The sequence below is a fragment of the Oncorhynchus mykiss genome, chromosome 13 (assembly GCF_057628025.1).
Source record: "Oncorhynchus mykiss isolate SJ-2025 chromosome 13, ASM5762802v1, whole genome shotgun sequence".
Lineage (NCBI taxonomy): Eukaryota > Metazoa > Chordata > Actinopteri > Salmoniformes > Salmonidae > Oncorhynchus > Oncorhynchus mykiss.
In genome coordinates this window covers 65469381-65488252 of record NC_143034.1, presented here as the reverse complement: position 1 = coordinate 65488252, position 18872 = coordinate 65469381, and the positions used below count along the sequence as shown (strand labels likewise).

General features: G+C 42.2%; 2 protein-coding genes across 3 annotated transcripts; both read right to left on the bottom strand.

Moving 5' to 3' along the window:
- Window positions 1–118: 118 nt before the first annotated feature.
- Window positions 119–11746, bottom strand: LOC110486890 (jupiter microtubule associated homolog 1). 2 transcript variants are annotated; one of them, XM_036938969.2, is made up of 5 exons: window positions 11435–11746; window positions 9255–9394; window positions 6005–6132; window positions 5743–5770; window positions 119–651 (listed from the first exon to the last, which is right to left on the bottom strand). In XM_036938969.2, exons 1-5 carry the CDS (start codon window positions 11488–11490, stop codon window positions 506–508), a joined length of 498 nt encoding a protein of 165 aa, XP_036794864.2. In that variant the 5' UTR covers window positions 11491–11746; the 3' UTR covers window positions 119–505. The 2 variants fall into 2 exon arrangements, with proteins under 2 accessions (XP_036794864.2, XP_036794865.2); XM_036938970.2 differs by having other exon boundaries at window positions 119–648.
- A 556-nt stretch (window positions 11747–12302) lies between these two features.
- sumo2 (SMT3 suppressor of mif two 3 homolog 2 (S. cerevisiae)) lies at window positions 12303–18153 on the bottom strand. Its single transcript, NM_001165057.2, has 4 exons — window positions 18085–18153; window positions 15355–15486; window positions 13228–13299; window positions 12303–12943 (listed from the first exon to the last, which is right to left on the bottom strand). Exons 1-4 carry the CDS (start codon window positions 18103–18105, stop codon window positions 12881–12883), a joined length of 288 nt encoding a protein of 95 aa, NP_001158529.1. The 5' UTR covers window positions 18106–18153; the 3' UTR covers window positions 12303–12880.
- Between the last annotated feature and the right edge of the window lie 719 nt (window positions 18154–18872).

The window sequence follows — 18872 nt, the reverse complement described above, 5'->3', positions numbered from 1 at the left end:
GCTTCAAATAGTTGGCTTACAGTAAATTATCCATGGGGTATAACATGCATAACTAAAAACATTTGAGAGCCACAAAATACATATTTCCTCCGATAAAAATTAAACCAGGAGCAAAATGAACAAATTCATATCAATCTTTATTGTATTTAGAAATTCACGCATCAAATCGTTTTTGAATACTTTTCTTTACCATTTACAACAGGGCGAGAATGAGACAAGCAAAAACATGCCCTTTCCATCAGGCGCAATATAGGCACACTACAGAATGGACTGAAATGGGGGGAGGGGAAAAAGAGATACATAAAGTGCTTCTGTCAACGGTTCTCTTTAATTAGGAAAAAAGTAAAAACATGAGGGGGTTGGCAGGTAGGGGGGAAATTCCATGGCTCAGAGGGGACGTGGTGGATTGTATCAGACAGTGGGGAAGAACAGTGGGACTGAGGTGGGGAAGGGGGAAATGGGGGCAATTCTTTCAAAAATAAAAACGTTCCAACAAAACCAGACCTCAACCCAGGATGAGGCTGGACATGCCCCCTGGGGGGTTTCTTCGGCCGGAGGGGGCGGCTGCGTTGGCGGCAACTCCCGAGGGGGCAGAGGGCTGTGGTGCCTCCTCCTTCTGCTCCTTCTCTTCAGGTTCCTCGGGGCAGTCTACTTTACCACACAACACAGAGGAGACGACACTATCAGGGTCATAACTACCTGGCCCACTGATCAGAGATCTGATATGACTCAGGCTGAGTTCACACAGGCAACCGAACTGATCTTTGGCCCAATTATTGGCAAGAGAGCGGATCTGATTGCCCAAAAGGTCAATTGTGGTAATAAAAAAATGAATAAAATCAGTCTTGGGCTGCCTGTGTAAACACAGCCTATGATCTAGCAATGCTAGACTGGAGAGAGGCACAGCACTTCCTCACTACAAACACATATCTTGAACAAAAATATAAAATGCTGCATGAAACAATTGTAAAGAATATACTGAGTTACATTTCATATGACCTAAAATCAGTCAATTTAAATATATTATTTAGGCCCTAATCTGGGAATACAGATATGCATCTGTTGGTCACAGATACCTTCAAAAGAAATGGGCCTTGGGATCTCGCCGTCTAAGCATTACAATTGTGTTCGTTGTCCTTAGCTTATCTGCCTAAAACATAACCTCGCCGCCACAAATGGGGCACATTGTTCACAACATTGACATCAGCAAACCACTTGCCCACAAGACACCATACACATGCTCAGCGGTTGGACACTGCCACATTCCCTAAAACGACATTGGAGGCAGCTTATGGTAGAGAAATGACCATTAAATTATCTGGCTACAGCTCTAGTGGAGATTTCCTCAACTTGAGACATCTGAGGCATAGTGACAAAACTGGCCTTTTACTGCCCCCAGCACAAGGTGCACCTGTGTAATGAGCAGGCTGTTTAAATCAGCTTCTTGATATGCTACACCTGTCAGGTGGATGGGTTCTCATCAAAGGAGAAATGCTCACAAGGGATGTAAACAAAGTTGTTCACAATGAGAGAAGACATTTCTTCATATGGAACACTTCTGGGATTTTATATTTCAGGTCATGAAACAAACACTTGACATGTTGCATTTATATTTATGTTCAGTGTAAATATCATCCAAACCTTGAATTGATAGGATGTCTGATAACAGTAGCACTTTGGTTGTAGCAAGGATAACCTGATGGGTCCTGCTACCACTTTCCAAATGATAGATCAACAATAGCAAGGGATAGATTCAGTAAAATGTGCATAAATGTACTAGCATAACTCAAATCAAAGCAGATGCAATAAATTGAACTCAACAGTCCTCCATGAGGCAAATCTCATCTGGAATGAAATCACACTGGTGGAGAAACAGGCTGTCAATTGCCCATTAGTGAAGTAGAATCTCAAAGTCAAATTTCCTGAGAGCCATTACAGTATGGCGTCGGTAGGGGCTTACAGCAGCACGTAGACAAAGTGTGTGTTAAGACAGTGTTTCTAAGCCTATTTTGGTATCAAGGAACATAAAGCTGTGTTTTTTCCTTCAGAAAACTGCTTGGCTTACATTTTACACCTGAAAATTGTACAACATCAGTGTCAGTCAAACACTTGGAGGGATCAGACAAGATCCTCCCAGGGTCCGCTGCCAGTCCAGTACCATTTCAAGCCCCCGTCTACAGTGCTTAGACAAGACCATAACAGTGGAATGCCTTAACCCTCCATTATCCAAAGAACACACTATCACTAATGTTTGCAGCACCTGGAAGTTAATAAATATCCTTGCTCCTCATAGGAACAGCATTATATCATTACAGAACAGATGACTGACCACAGACATTATGAAAGGGCACAACTGGATCAAAGAGAATCTGAGTTGTGACTACAAGGTGTTCCCTAAAAATAAAAAGCCTTAATAAAAGCCCTCTATGAGTCATGTGTTGTATAACTGGGACACCAGAGTTTCTCCTGGTTAGATCAACAAGGTCAGGACAAACTTCCCAGGTATGACAAATGTCATTGTTGAAAACAAAAGGAGAGACATGACCACGTTTAAAAAAGGGTGGAATTATCAGAGCTGCCACGGTCGACCATGATGCTATTCATTGTGGCCTTTCGTAACTAATGGGAGTCGTGCACTGCTGTTTACAGACAGCTGAGAGAACGAGGAATGTGGAATCTTTCCTTCCAGTCTGGTAGGGACTTCTTTTAAGTGGTGTCTCTTCAAAAGACTTCAATGAGATTCATCATTGGAAACTAAATGATTTTAGTAGCAATCAGGTTTGAACACCTACTCATTCAAAGGTTCCTTTATTTTCACTATAGTAAAGTAAATAGTAATGGTAAAGACAAACTATTAAATGGCATATGAAATCATGTAGTTAAAAAGTATATTTTTCAGGACCCTGTCTTTCAAAAATAATTTGTAAAAATCCAAAATAACTTCACAGATCTTAATTGTAAATGGTTACAACACTTTCCCATGCTTGTTCAATGAACCATTAATAATTCATGAACATGCACTTGTGGAACGTTTGTTAAAACACTAACAGCTTACAGACGGAAGAAAATTAAGGTCACAGTTATGAAAGCTTAGGACACTAAAGAGGCCTTTCTACTGATTCTGGAAAAACACCAAAAGAAAGATGGCCAGGGTCACTGCTCATCTGCGTGATAGTGCCGTAGTCATGCTGCAAGGAGGCATGAGGACTGCAGATGTGGCCAGGGTAATAAATTGCAATGTCAGTACTGTGATACACCTAAGACAGCACTACAGGGAGACGGACGGACAGCTGAATGTCCTCGCAGTGGCAGACCACGTGTAACACCTGCACAGGATCAGTAAATCCAACATCACACCTACGGGACAGGTACAGGATGGCAACAACAACTGCCCAAGTTACACCAGGAATGCATAATCCCTCCATCAGTGCTCAGACTGTCCTCAATAGGCTGAGAGAGGCTGGACTGAGCGCTTGTAGGCCTGTTGTAAGGCAGGTCCTCACCAGACATCACCGGCAACAATGTCACCTATGGGCACAAACCCACCGTCGCTGGACCAGACAGGACTGGCAAAAAGCGCTCTTCACTGACGAGCTGCGGTTTTGTCTCACCAGGGGTGATGGTCGGATTTGCGTTTATCGTCGAAGGACTGAGCATTACACCGAGGCCTGTACTCTGGAGCGGGATCGATTTGGAGGTGGAGAGTCCGTCATAGTCTGGGGCGGTGTGTCACAGCACCATCGGACTGAGCTTGTCGTCATTGCAGGCAATCTCAACGTTGTGCATTACAGGGAAGACATCCTCCTCCCTCACGTGGTACCCTTCCTGCAGGCTCATCCTGACATGACCCCCAAGCATGACAATGCCACCAGCCATACTGCTCATTCTGTGTGTTATTTCCTGCAAGACCGGAATGTTAGTGTCCTGCCATGGCCAGCGAAGAGCCCGGATCTCAATCCCATTGAGCACGTCTGGGACCTATTGGATCGGAGGGTGAGGGCTAGGGCCATTCCCCCCAGAAATGTCCAGGAATTTGCAGGTGCCTTGGTGGAAGAGTGGGGTAACATCTCACAGCAAGAACTGGCAAATCTGATGCAGTCCATGAGATGCACTGCAGTACTTAATGCAGCTGGTGGCCACACCAGATTCTGACAGTTACTTTTGACGCCCCCTTGATTTCAGGGACACATTATTCAATTTAGGTTAGTCACATGTCTGTGGAACTTGTTCAGTTTGTGTCTCAGATGTTGAATCTTATGTTCATACACATATTTACATGTTAAGCTTGCTGAAAATAAAACGCGTTGACAGCGAGGACGATTCGTTTTAGATACTTCAAAGTAGCAACCCTTTGCCTTGATGACAGCTTTGCACACTTGACATTCTCTCAACCAGCTTCACCCGGTATGCTTTTCCCAAAAGTCTTGAAGGAGTTCCCACATCTGCTCAGCACTTGTAGGCTGCTTTTCCTTCACTCCGCAGTCCAACTCATCCCAAACCATCTCAATAGGGTTGAGGTCAAGTGATTGTGGAGGCCAGGTCATCTGATGCAACACTCCATCACTCTCCTTCTTGGTCAAATAGCCCTTACAAAGCCTGGAGGTGTGTTGGGTTATTGTCCTGTTGAAAAACAAATGATAGTCCCACTAAGCACAAACCAGATGGGATGGCGTATTGCTGTAGAATTCTGTGGTAGCCATGCTGATTAAGTGTGCCTTGAATTTTAAATAAATCAGACAGTGTCAGCAGCAAAGCGCCTCCACGCTTCATGCTGTGAACCACACATGCGGAGATACTCTGTTCACCTAGTCTGCGTCTCACAAAGGCACGGTGGTTGGAACCAAAAATCTCAAATCTAGACTCATCAGACCAAAGGACAGACTTCCACTGGTCCAATGTCCATTGCTCCTGATTCTTGGCCCAAGCAACTCTCTTATTGGTGTCATTTAGTAGTGGTTTCTATGCAGCAATTCGACCGCAGTCTCCTCTGAACAGTTGATGTTGAGATGTGTCTGTTACTCTGTTACTCGAACTCTGAAGCATTTATTCCGGCTGCAATTTCTGAGGCTGGTAACTCTTATGAACTTATCCTCTGTAGCAGAGGTAACTCTGGGTCTTCCTTTCCTGTGGCGGTTCTCATGAGACAGTTTCATCATAGCATTTCATTGTTTTTGTGACTGCACTTGAATAAACTTTAAAAGCTCTTAATTTTCCAGATTAACACATGAAGGTCCGTCAAAGTAATGGACTGTCGTTTCTCTTTGCTTATTTGAGCTGTTCTGGTCATAATATGGACTTGGTATTTTACCAAATAGGACCATCTTCTGTATACCACCCCTACCTTGTCACAACACAACTGATTGGCTCAAACACATAAAGAAAAGCAATTCCACAAAATAACTTTTAGAAAGATACACCTGTTAATTGAAATGCATTCCAGGTGACTACCTCATGAAGCTGGTTGAGAGAATGCCAAGAGTGTGCAAAGCTGTCAAGGCAAAGGGTGGCTATTTTGAAGAATCTCAAATATATTTTGATTTGTGTAACACATTTTTGGTTACTACATGACTCCATATGTGTTATTTCATAGTTTTGACGTGTTCTTTATTATTCTACAATGTAGAAAATAGTACAAATAAAGAAAACCCTTGAATGAATAGGTGTCCAAACTTTTGACTGGTACTGTACATAAATACCATATATTAAAATACTGCCATTCAAAATGGAACCAGAGATACTTACCATTGTTTGCCTGCTGGCACTCCTCAACCTGTCAGATGGAGAATAATAACAGTCAGCATTTTACTTTATTTTGGCTGAATCATTTTACTACATCAAGTTAAGTCAGTTCAAAAACACAGGACTGAGAATCACTGAAAACCATCCATGACAGCAGACTTGTAGAAACCAAGTCAAGTGTCTTACCAGTGGAAAACACACACATTACATCTATGAATAAAACAATGGCCGACACAAGTCAATGTCAGTGACCCCTCACCCTTACCCCTAAAGGAACGTTGATGGAGGTGATGACCTCGTCTGTCTCATTGTTTTTGGGGAAGAGGAGCGGCTGCTGGCACCGTCTAAGGGGGGCGGACGGTTCTCCGCACAGAGTACCCTTGGCCGTCCCGCCTACGGAGAGAAACAACACCCAGTTAATAAGTGATGACTCAGACTTCACAAATGAGTCAGAGGAGATGACCTCACTACTAGAGTTCTGTAAAGCAGACCTCCTCCGGGAGAGCTACCTCCTGTAGGTTTTCCAGCACACCTGATTCTACTAATTAGCTGCTGACCAGGACCTTGATGAACTGACTCGGGTGAGTAACACAACAGGGTCGGAGTAGTAGCCTGCGTACACGGTAGCTCTCTAAGAGAAGGGTTTAGGTCAGTGATAGGGACTAGTGTTAGGCCTAATGATAGTTAATGGAGTGTCAATGCTAGAAGTGCTAATAAAAACATGAGTTTCTTTACGGTTTGTTTCCACTAAACATTTCATTGATCAAAACAAACGTATTCACTGGCCGGATTTTACAATTTGGTTGAATGGGTCTAAATGGATTAAAGACTGGTGTGGAAGGCCAAACCCCAACAGTTTGCTTTACCATCTTGATTTGTGGTGCATTCCTATTTAAGTGGAACTGAGTGACTAACATGCAGTATGGCAATGTTTTTACTGAGCATAATACTGCTAGGAACTATTTGCCAAGATGACATGAGAAAATGCGGAAAACCACTAATGCAAACAAATCCGATGGCCTACCTATCAGTCTCAGACAGATACCAACAGACCAAGCAGCAAAGCAGCCAGTGGATGTAGGCTAATCCAGACAAATGCTGAGCCAAAACTCATAGGCTAACCCACATACCCCACTCAGCGAAAGGGCATTTTGGCCAACATTTAAGCTAGGCTACAGTCCCATACAAACTCCCACTGAGCAACAACTGTAGAGCAGAAACAATGGGAAGTCAACAGATTGGTCTACCTGCCATCTATGACTAGAAGGAACAAAGCCAGACAAGGGGATGATTCTTGTTCAATATATCACTGCTTGTTAATGAAGTGAGAGGAGTAGGCATTGTGAAGTAATGGCACAGTGACTCAACAAGGTCTCCTTTATTATGGCTCTGCATCTGTTTATCAGGCCCTGCTGAATGACTGCTTTAATGCTTTTACATTAGCTTTGGCAATGGGACATAAACCTTGGACATGGCCAATAAGTGATGCTTTAATTGACTATAGTGCCATTACATTTAAATTAAACATTGAGATTGATATAGACCTAGATCTAGCTGTACAATGTTAAGCTGAAACATCTGGATTTTTGGCCATTATGTAGGAGGTACTTCATGACCAAATCTTCACCTGGATTATTTTTTATGGAGTGTAATTCCAACATGTGCGTCACAGTTCCCATTTCTGAGGCTAAAAGATAAACAGGCAGAGATAAGTCACACTGGTTCAGTGGCTTGTTATGAAGCTCAGTACTTTTTTTATTTAACTAGGCAAGTCAGTTAAGAACAAATTCTTATTTACAATGATGGCCTACGGTACTGCTCTGACTGCAGAATGGCTTGTGTGGGGCTGGGAGTTGGCCCTTGAATAAAACCCACTAAGGATCATCTCAAGGCCATGGTGAGTTTAACCGGGCATCACCAGAAAAGGCTATGGCAAAAGCAATGTAAGCACAGGCCAACGGCTGAATTTAAATACCACAATGCTACATCGCGGCATATATTCTACTACACCAAGTGGGAGGAACTTCACAACCAAATATGTCATTATGGTTGTGTAAAGTAAGTATGATCATACATGTTGAGGACGTGGTCACCATTTTACACCTTGACGTTAGATGGTTCCTCACTCTGAAAGTAGTCTATGAGCCAGGAGAAACTAATTCATGGTTCAGTTCTTTAGACAGACACAAGCAATGGAAGTGATGGGGGCATGCGAGCATGTTTCTATAATTCTATTTTTTTTAAAGGCCAAATCACCTTTAGGTAACAAACAAAATATGGAGTTGATTTGAATTTAATTCAGGTGATTTTAACATTTTGTAGTGGCTGAGGTTAGCTGAAGTTTGTAGTGGCGGTTTAAAGAAAACTGAACAACAGATTAACGTTTTTGTCTTGGCCCAGGCTACTTTCAGGGTGAGGAACCATCTAACAAAGTTGTAAAATAGTGAACGACTCCTTTAAGTGTATATTCATGCATGGTCATGCATTCTAACCTCAAGGTTAGTGACCTCCCGTGACTATCCTTGAAGTTGAAGACCAAAGAAACAACGATACATTGTTGGCTATCTTCTACATTCACGGAGCCAAGAGAAATCTCTTTGGCTACATTTCCAGATTGTGATGTCATTAGGCAAACAGCAGCCTAAAACAACATCCTATAGCCTACTAACAGAGAAAACAGTGGATGCAATCCAAGAATATCCCGACCTAAACACACCAGAAAATCCATGTATATTCATGGAAATATATCGACTAATGCAATTTTAATTAAATATAGGCTAGCCTAGACCAAGTACTCAACTTCCAGACGAGACGGCACTGAAGCCAACCTAACCAAATAATCCAGGTGTATCCATTGAAATGTGCATACCATGACACCGGTCGTTTGTCTGAACTGAACTTGAACCTAGCCTGAGACAATGTGGAATAGCAGGAAGGCAGAGTGTGAACACTGCATGCAGCTGTCGGCTCCGAAGGTCAGAGGTTACAGTTAACACACACATGCACACCACATTCTCCACACTTCACGCGTGGGCAGAGATACGCCACTACAACAGTAAATGGATTACTACATAGAGGTGATGCGATTGTGAAAACATGTGATCCTGTGCCATGTGAGATCAGTTCCTACCACACCCTTCTTTTACATGTGTAGCTGTACACTACTAGAGCCAGGGAGGGTCAGCCAGATCCAGCCTGACAGACAGAGGTGGCTCCCACATCAAGGCCCTGCTGTACTACAAGTCAGTCTATGTAGGTCAGGTGGAAAAACAGTACACTATGCACATTATCCAATATGATTGACTGGAGTCTGGACACTGATTGAATGAATGCCCACATAGTTTTACACCAAAGGGTCTTTGTCAGCATGATTCCCATGTTGGGCCCATTGTTCGAGCCCTCAATGTGTGTGGGTATTCTTTTGCCATGCCACATTTTTGTACCCTGCCCCAGTGGATGTTTTTTGGATGTGTGCGTTCACTGGCTTTGAACCAATGTGAGTAGCTAGGAAGTACCGGGTGGGTTGCTCCTCCGATGGGCGTGGGGATCGTCGGGCTCTAGGAAAATGTTGGAGCCCATTTTGTTCTTGCGTACAGGGGGGGTTTCGTCTGTGCCGAACGATATGTTGGAGGCCCCGCCCGGCGGCCGCAGCACCCTGCAGGACAACAAAGGGAGGGTCAGGACTGTCATTTGACTGACTGCCACACACACTATTGAACTGACACCCCCTCTCCCAGGACATGCTAAATACACAAGACCATGTCACACACTAGTGATCAGCGGCAGCACTGCTGAAATCATTACACGACAAATCCAAACATATTGCTCTGAGGCCACACAGACACCTCATTGCTCCAGTCCCCTCTTTCTCTCCATTCACAGTAGGGTCCACTCCCTAAGCCCCAGCTGTCAGACCGAGGGATACTCCCAATCTCTCCTGGCTACAGCTGACTCCACGCGCCTGCAATCTGCCAGGCTAGCCAGTCGCTGATTTGAGCTCGGCAGAAATTCCGCAGCAGTTACACATGGGATGGCTATCATTCCAGACAGCATAGCCGTTCCAACATTTGATTGGAGAAATCTAAGCTAGATCATGGCTGGACATGGCCTGCGCTTAAGCACATGGAACAATGTCAAGGTAAAAGAAAACATCAGATAGACTTAATATGTGATCTGAATAGCAAAAAGGCAAGAGAGGATAACCACAGCCCACAAAGTCCACTTCCAAACCGACATTCTTTCCTCCTAGCGAACAGAAGGGTCACAAGAATGAGAAGGAAAGCCTTTTTCCCCCTTGACTAAGGAGAGTCGGGTGGAGGAATTGATGCGTTTGCAGAGCCATTCCCCGACCCCTCCTCCCCTCTATTCAGCTCCAGACTGCTGAATGCACCAGCTGACACCAGGCAGCTGTCCAAAGGCAGACAGGATACAAAAATCAACTTCCCTCCCACCATGGGGTAAAAAACAAGACAGTGGCCGAGATGAAAGAACTGGATTTGGTTATTGCTGGTGCTGTATGTATGCCACGATTAGTTCATGTAATGTCCAAAGCAGACTTGTTAACCCTTGTGTGATAGCTAAGATGAGCTCATGCTTTCCACTAGGCTGAAAAGAGAAAAGGCTATTTGAGACCCCACCCAACAATGAAACGGAAAATATTTCCTGTGAGAGGCACTGTGGTTAGAAAAGTGGGACAACTCGACAGTTGTTCAACAGTAACGTTAGATTGATTGAAAAGATAGCGACCCTGATGCTGTCACATATATTGAAAGCCTTTGATGACCTTATCTGCTATTACCAAAGGCTGCCAAAGTTGGATTGCTGCTGTCGGGAAAGCTTGCATTTCTAGACTGGTCAGCAGTAGGACCGACCAAGATGGCTAAAGCAAAGATGAACCGAGCAAAGATTTGCAGGCTTAGCTAAGCCCCCCCACCCAAGTAAAACCCGCATTAGCCACCAATTAGTCGACAACGTAGCTAGCTGGAATACAAATACCGGAAAGAAGGGTTATGATTTCACAGTTGGACTACTTGTAGCAAAACTATCCAGCCAAAAACGGTGTTACAGCTCAACTTGGCATGTAGGCAAATCTAGCTCCCTAACTAACAAGTTACCCAGTTTTGGGGCACCAGAGGCCTACAGACTATAGGGTTTGGAGCTTGCAAACGAAGAGCAAGTGCTTGTTTCTGCAAATAAGTGTTACGCGACAGCTGAGCTTGCTGCTAGCCAGAATGTGAGCTAGCAATCCATACCAGTCACTAGCTAGCGAAGTAGACAAGTTAACAAAACAAGTTGCAATCCAGACAGACAACTACTATAGATAGCTATGTGATTAGCTAAGTTGTCCTCAAATTGTCCATTCTGTTTAAATGTGTCCTGATGCCGAGTCCTTTACACTAAACAGCTCATTTTCAAAGCTAAATCTCAACTTCCACTAACGCCACGGGCCTCTGGTGTGGTAGATGGAATCGCTGGCAGCAGTAACCAGGTCGCTGATGCCGCTACTAGCCCAAATGCCCTCTTCACACCATCATATCAGCTAATTACAAAGACAAATTGTGCCATTAATACAATTTAGCTAAATCAGGAAAAATCACCCGCCCAACAACTGGACGGTTAGCTTCCAATACTGGCTGGTAAGTGGATCCCATTTTCTTTTGTTTGTCCATGAAGATTTTTCGGATTTCATTTTTACCTGGAACTGCTTTTCGCACCGGGATCCATCCCTTGAAATGTTTTTGTCGTCGTCATTTCGACTGTCTAATTCGCTACTTTCGTATTTCGATATGTAACACGATAAACTACAAAAATGTGATTTTCTAAATCCTCCGCAGGACACACACAGAAACTGAAATACTGACTCCACCCGACTGAGCGCCCGAGAGACCAGAAGGAAGAGCGCAGCGACAAGTTATCCCAGCCCATAAGTCCCAGCCCACCACAGTTCCACTCGCTCTGGTTGGACGGACCCTTACCGACCCTCTTTCTGGTTGGTGGCACATACCACCAGTCGACGTCAATCGTTTTTCTTTGAAAGGCAACATTCTCCCCCCTGTGCGAAGCAATTGTCTCAAAAAGTCACCTTAAATCATATGAAGTGCTATTTACTACCAGTTTCATTCCCATTCTGTTTCTTATATTAGTTATTGATTTAGATAAAAATGCTGTCAGTATCTTTACAGAATCAATATGTTATCCAATGATGATGAGTATGGACACAATGTTACTCAAGAGTTACTATACTTGTTTGGCTTGTCTTCATACAATAGTCCCACTGTCCTAACATCCTCTTTCCCCATTTTGAGTGACTCTTTACACTGACAGTGCCAACATTGCTACGTTGTATTTTATACAGTCAGTGGAGATCATCAAGCTTTACAGTTCAATCACTGTGGTGGTTTTTCACTGATAAAATCTCCATAATTATGTTTTCATACTGAAAAGGGGGATTGGTGAGCATGAGCTGTTGTACGCACAAGGACGCACTCTTAAAATGAATGATTACAAATATTTTCACCAGTTTTAATGACCCAGTCACCCACGAAACAGAGACAAAATAAATTGAGTTTGGTTAAAAAGAGAGAATAACTTTATTTTAACAAGACATTTATGAGACAATACAGATGTTTACCTGGACTAAAACATCTCTTCAGGGTTTCCTTATTACAAGCATGGCCTAGTCAAACTATGTTCAAGACATGTTTCATTCTACACAACCACTACTATATAAAAAAGATATAAAACCAATTTTCTGAAACCGACAACAGAAAATTAAGTTGAATAACAAACCAGTCTTATTCTCAAACAGTGAATGGGTGGAAAATAGCTTTTCTTGATCTCTGAATAGGTGAACCAACAAGTCACCAAAACAATGGACTTTTTAAGAGCTGGATGTTACAGCGTTTATTCGCAGCACACCTTGTATGAATGTTACTCAAATCTGAGTTGTTTTAGCGGAGGTTGTTTATGTACAAAACAGGAAGGAAACAAAGGCAAGAATGAAAACACTAGACATCAACAGTTATGTATAACTGTGAGCAGGACGTCTTCCGCATGGTATTGGTTCTGTGGTGGAAAATGGGACAAGCTGCAAAGCAGCCGTCTGGGGGGTGGAGGAAGATGTGGGGGAGTACTTCACATGCTAGTAGAGGCCTCCTGTCTGTTGCTGGAAAACGTCGATCGTATCTTCATCCTCCATTTCCAACTGAAAGGAAAAAGGAAGGAAATTAAGTCAATTTGATATAAAAACCCGATTTCATTAGATGACATGGCATTCATGACAAAAATGTACATTAATTAGCCGTGAATGGAAAACTTTCATTAGAAGACATTTTGCATTTAACATTCTTTTGATATGCACAAATGTTCATTGGTATTCTCAAAACAGGGAGAAATGTCTAATGTATTATTGCTGGAATGGTGTTGTTCAAGCGAAATAGAGTGAATTGACATAATAAATCAGTTCCTCCCATAAGACTCCAGGCTTACCTGTGCAGGTGTGTCTGTCTCGTTTATAGGCTGTCCATCGAACCGGAACCGGATTTGCCTAATTGTCAACCCCTACAGACACAGACACACAGATACTAAATTCCATTAAACTGTCTGGCACAAAACAATCTCTCCAAGTAAAATGTCCAAAGAAAACAACGTTTGCCCAACCCTTGCCAAGCAATCCATTAATAGTGTACGGCACTGAGGAAGCAAGGTTGGCCATTCCTTTAAAAACTCCTGTCGCTTCTCTACTTTGTGAATGAAAACACTGCAGAGAGGAAGGGATAAGGAGATAGGGAAGGGCGTTACTATATTGCCACTCCATATCCACGTTGGCCGACCTCATTTTTATCAGATAAAGGAAGAAACAACAGGATAGGGAGGGAAGTGGCTTCTACTCAACAAAGCCTGTAGAGCCTGGCCTACTTCCATGACTTCACTGGTCTAAAGAGACACACAAGATCCATTATGGGTGGGCACGCACACACTGCATTGAGATTAGGCCTGGGCAAGCCTGGATAAGACAGGCCTAGCACTAGAGAGCAAAGGCTCAGTTGCTACATCTCTGCCTCCATCTCTACATCTCTGTACTTGCCAGTGCAAGCAGCATGAACACAATCATTCAAAAAGACATGTAAAACAGAACAGCTCCAAGTGCACTAGGGAAGAGAACAAAAAGACCTTTGATATGTTGGGAGAATCCAAAGCCAAGAACCCTATTTTAAAAGTACTTATTAGGTAATGCAGTGTAAATCCCCTCAATTAGCCTGTAAGCTCATAAATTGCACAGATCAGATTGGCCATAATGATTCAGCAGTAAGGCTTAGTATTTACTAATCAGCCTACAGCCAGAGAGATAGGCAAGTTAAGCTTAAGCCTTACTAATGCACATTGCATTGAATATGACAAGTACATTTGGTGCATATTAAAATAAAGGGTATTTGACCAAATAAAAAGTGATTCAAGAACTAAAATCAGAAGAGTGGACAGTACAGAGTCATTACTAAATGACATTTTAGTAATTTAGCAGACGCTTTTATCCAGAGCGACTTACAGGAGCAATTAGGGTTAAGAGCCTTGTTCAAAGACACCAAAAATATATTTCACCTATTCAGCTCAGGGATTCGAACCAGCGACCTTCCAGTTACTGGCCCAACGGTCTTAACCACACATAGAGCTGGACACTGGAATAATGAGGACGATGAAAAGGAAGATGATAATATGATGAAGACAACACAGCCCATAGCGCTCGTCTCCTGTCACAGACAATGTCGACTACATCTGACAGTGAACAGATCAAAGAGATACAAGTGTATAAAAGGGTGCATGTATTGTGTTCTCTCTTCAATGAGTTTCCTTGTCCTCACTGGATAATATGAGCTGTCATCTTTCATCAACCCCTGTATTCCCATAGTTAGGGTCAGGACTTTTTTCAGGTCAGGTCATTAGGGAAAAGTTTTTGGGCCCATAGTCATAAAGCATCTCAGAGTTCAAGTGTATTAGTAATATACCTTTACACATACGTGGAGTACACAGTGCAAATACATGCTTAATTACAGGTTCACCTCTCGACAATAGGAAAGTAATTAAGTAAATAAAAGACTACTAAAAAGAAAACTCAATGAATAAGAACGAGGATTAAAATGTTCCTAAGATACAAGGAGGCACTCAAACGAATTGAAGTAGGATATTTACAAATGTGCCAGGGAATTGTGCAATACAGTGTGCGATAATAAATTCTAAATAGACATTTTGCAGGAATATTCATCATTCCTCTTCCTCTCTGGAGGAGAATGATGACATAGGACCAGTTTTGACTTGGCCCGTTTAGATCACAATGAATAAACGACATGGACAGAGCGGGACCTGATCCTTGATCAGCACTCCCACTCTGAGACACTTTATGAATACTGGCCCTGGCCCTATGTATAGGGTAGAGGTGCTGCTAGTTGCTTATGGCTTGGCCTCTGTCCAGAAACCACCTCTACCCCCTCGGCACATTATGCAGATTCAAAAGGACTTGATAGGTATAACCAATATGGTAGTAGCTCAACCTTGCCCTCTGATACCGCTGCTGATGTTGTGCACTCAGTGGCATCATCATGGTTGCCATGTCAGACTCACCTGTCTCTCACAGTACGCCTTCATGAGTTTGCTGAGCGGCGTGTGTCTCTTGATCTTGAACTGCACCACCGACCCATCCTGTCCCGCCACCTTCAGGTTTATGTGGTCGTTGTTTTCTGTTTTCACTCCCTCCTGATGGACACAACAATCATTGGGGGTGTATTCAGTGAGATGAAACGCAGATACTGTATAAATATAATGTTTAGAATTACCATGATACCCACTATTACATGTGACAAATAATCAAGTCTGTTAAAAGTCGAATAGTCCACCTAATTTCAGTTTAAGTGACAACAAAAGCAAGAATAGTGTAGAGAATCATTGTACCATTTAAACCGCTGTGAAATATCTTTTCCATAACCCAAAATATAGTATTTTCAGTTGTTTGAAGCTGGTGTACAAAAGTAAAAAAGTAAAAGACTAAAAACTAAATTGAAGAATGGGAAGCATAGAAATAGCACACATAACAGATTTAACACTTCTTAGACTTGCTTTCAATGAGAATGACATATCTATAACTCACATTTCTATGTACATTTTGTCAGGTCACCCAAAAAGTTACATATTGCAGCTTTAAACATGGCTAGCTCATATAGACAAACACTGAATACAATATAAGGTAACCTAGCTGCTTTTAGAAACGCTAGTATTTACACACTAGGGTTGCTGGGAATTCGCTTGCAAAAAACAGAATAGTCCGCCAAAAGCCAGAAGTTAAATAAAATAAACTTTCATCTTACTCTGCCGATTGTCTGTAGGCTTCGACCTTATGTTGGGGGGAATTTGAGAAAAAACAAACATCTAATGGAACGTATAATTAAACACTTTCCAAACGTGGATCTGTTGTCGACCCATGCAGTTCCTCAGCGAGGTCAGTTCTTCTCTGCTTACCTCATGTCAAAATAAAAGTTCTTGCTATCTTTTGTGAGGGTATGGGGCCATGCAGGACTTTTATTTTGACACGAGGTAAGGGGAGAGTAATTGGGTCTACAATAGACCCACGTTTGGAAATTCTGAATGTTCTATTAGATGTTTTTTCCTCAATGTCCCCTCTGCATAAAGACCAGCCCTACAGACAATCAACAGAGTAAGTTGAAATGGAATTTTATTTAACTTCTGTATTCTTGCAGACTATTCCATTTTTTTGCAAGGTAATTCCTAGTAACGCTAGTGTGTGAATACTAGTGTGAATACTAGTGTGTGAATACTAGTGTGTGAATACTAGTGTGTGAATACTAGTGTGTGAATACTAGTGTGTGAATACTAGTGTGTGAATACTGGTGTGTGAATACTAGTGTGAATACTAGTGTGTGAATACTAGTGTGTGAATACTAGTGTGTGAATACTAGTGTGAATACTAGTGTGTGAATACTAGTGTGTGAATACTAGTGTGTGAATACTAGTGTGTGAATACTAGTGTGTGAATACTAGTGTGAATACTAGTGTGTGAATACTAGTGTGTGAATACTAGTGTGTGAATACTAGTGTGTGAATACTAGTGTGAATACTAGTGTGTGAATACTAGTGTGAATACTAGTGTGTGAATACTAGTGTGTGAATACTAGTGTGTGAATACTAGTGTGTGAATACTAGTGTGTGAATACTAGTGTGTGAATACTAGCGTTGATAAAAGCAGCTAATGTTAACCTTGCCTGGGACGATCAGATACAAATGTTGCTTGGCTGATACAGTTGATGCAAATCAAATTATCAGTCAGGTCCCAGGCTAATGGCAACATTGATATGACCATCATTGATTTTAGGCCAGCAGAAACATTTACACAGAGTTTTTGTCAGCAGTGTACTATCTGAATATAAGCAGTTTCTGAACAGTGAAAACAGACCAAATATTTAAAGTTGCATAGAACACTTACAAGGGCCTTGGATAGTTCAGCAGTGACATACAAGTTCATCTGTCTTGACTATTATTTACTTGTTCTAAAAGTCATGGCGCTGTGGCAATGTAATGAGACAAGAAGTGTTTTTGGACAATGTTTAGTCTACAGAGTGGAATGTATCATGCTTGACTACAGGATAGGTGCTCTACACATTCTGGAATTCATCCAAATGAGGACACATATTAAACATGTATGTGTCAAACATCTGATCATTGGTCCACACACACACACACACACACACACACACACACACACACACACACACACACACACACACACACACACACACACACGATGGATGCATTTCAAAATATTGATCATACTTTTACACATGAAAACACATAGTGTTAAAAACCATGTTTTACTCCTGTCTCAGTCACACCATTTCACTCATTTGTAACATGCTGTGATAGCTGGCTCCATAAACAGATGAGAGGGACCCTTGCTGTAGCCATGAATGAATGTAACAAGTTTGTAACTGAAGAAATTGACAAAGTGATGACTGATACAACCACTTGGATCTGAACTGAGTTTGTCAGATTACATTTGCAAATACAAAAGATTAAGAACTGAAGAGAGTGCATGCATTGCTTACTGTCATGTTCAGCTAGCAAACGCTAGTTGGCTGCGATTCAAGCAGCAAGCCACGCGCCCATGCAGGCGCGTGCACAGGTCTTCCGGTGTCTCCAATGGAGTACTTGCATTTTCAAAACTTGAGTCTACTAAGATCTCAAGTAAGGAAATATTACATGTACATTTTTCCTTAGTTCTATTTGAGTTATGTATGTAAAAAAAAAGGTGATGAGATGTAAGCATATTTTCAAGCAACTCACCTTGGGTTTCTCGTCAGCCATGGTTACTCTATTTGCGCTTCTCTACGCCGCCACACAACGAATAGACGTGTACGCGCACGTACCCGCTCCCGATTAAAATACCGGCCTTACGTGCGCGATCACAAACACATGCTCGTGCCCTGTACTTCACATTCATTGGTCAACCTTGGTCACAGGGTAAGATGTTGAGCGCTGGCAGAGGGCGGGAATGTCGTAATGCGCGTTTCTGTACCACGTGCACGCGCATTTATAACACGTTCCCTTTTGTTTTGTTTTATGAAAATATTCACCGAAAACGTCCTAATGCTTTGATGTTAACCGTGCCATTGCTGTACATTTGCGCAATAAAAATCAGGTTATTTAAGAAAGTGTACTGAAAGCTCAATGTTTGGGAATTTAAACCATTCTGGAATTTTGTCATGGAAGAGAGGACTGATCCTCAGTAGCCATCTTGTTTTTATAGACCATAACATTCAGCTCAAAAATTATGCAGTTGTACCACAGATGGAACAATGAAATATTTGGTTGTACAATACTTGTACCAAAATAGACATGATCCAGCAAGAAACTAATGTTGTCCACACAGTATTGGATGGATGCTGATAAAGTCCAGAATGGTGCATCATTGTAAAAATGGCATATTTCCCTATTATGCCATTGAAAATAGCCTAAATGTTATGAGGAGCATTTCATTCGACAATTAATTATGACTAAAATCTGCACATTAGGGTAAATAAATAACTGTTTGCATCTGGTGGCCATTAGTTCTTACCACTTTGAGCAAATTA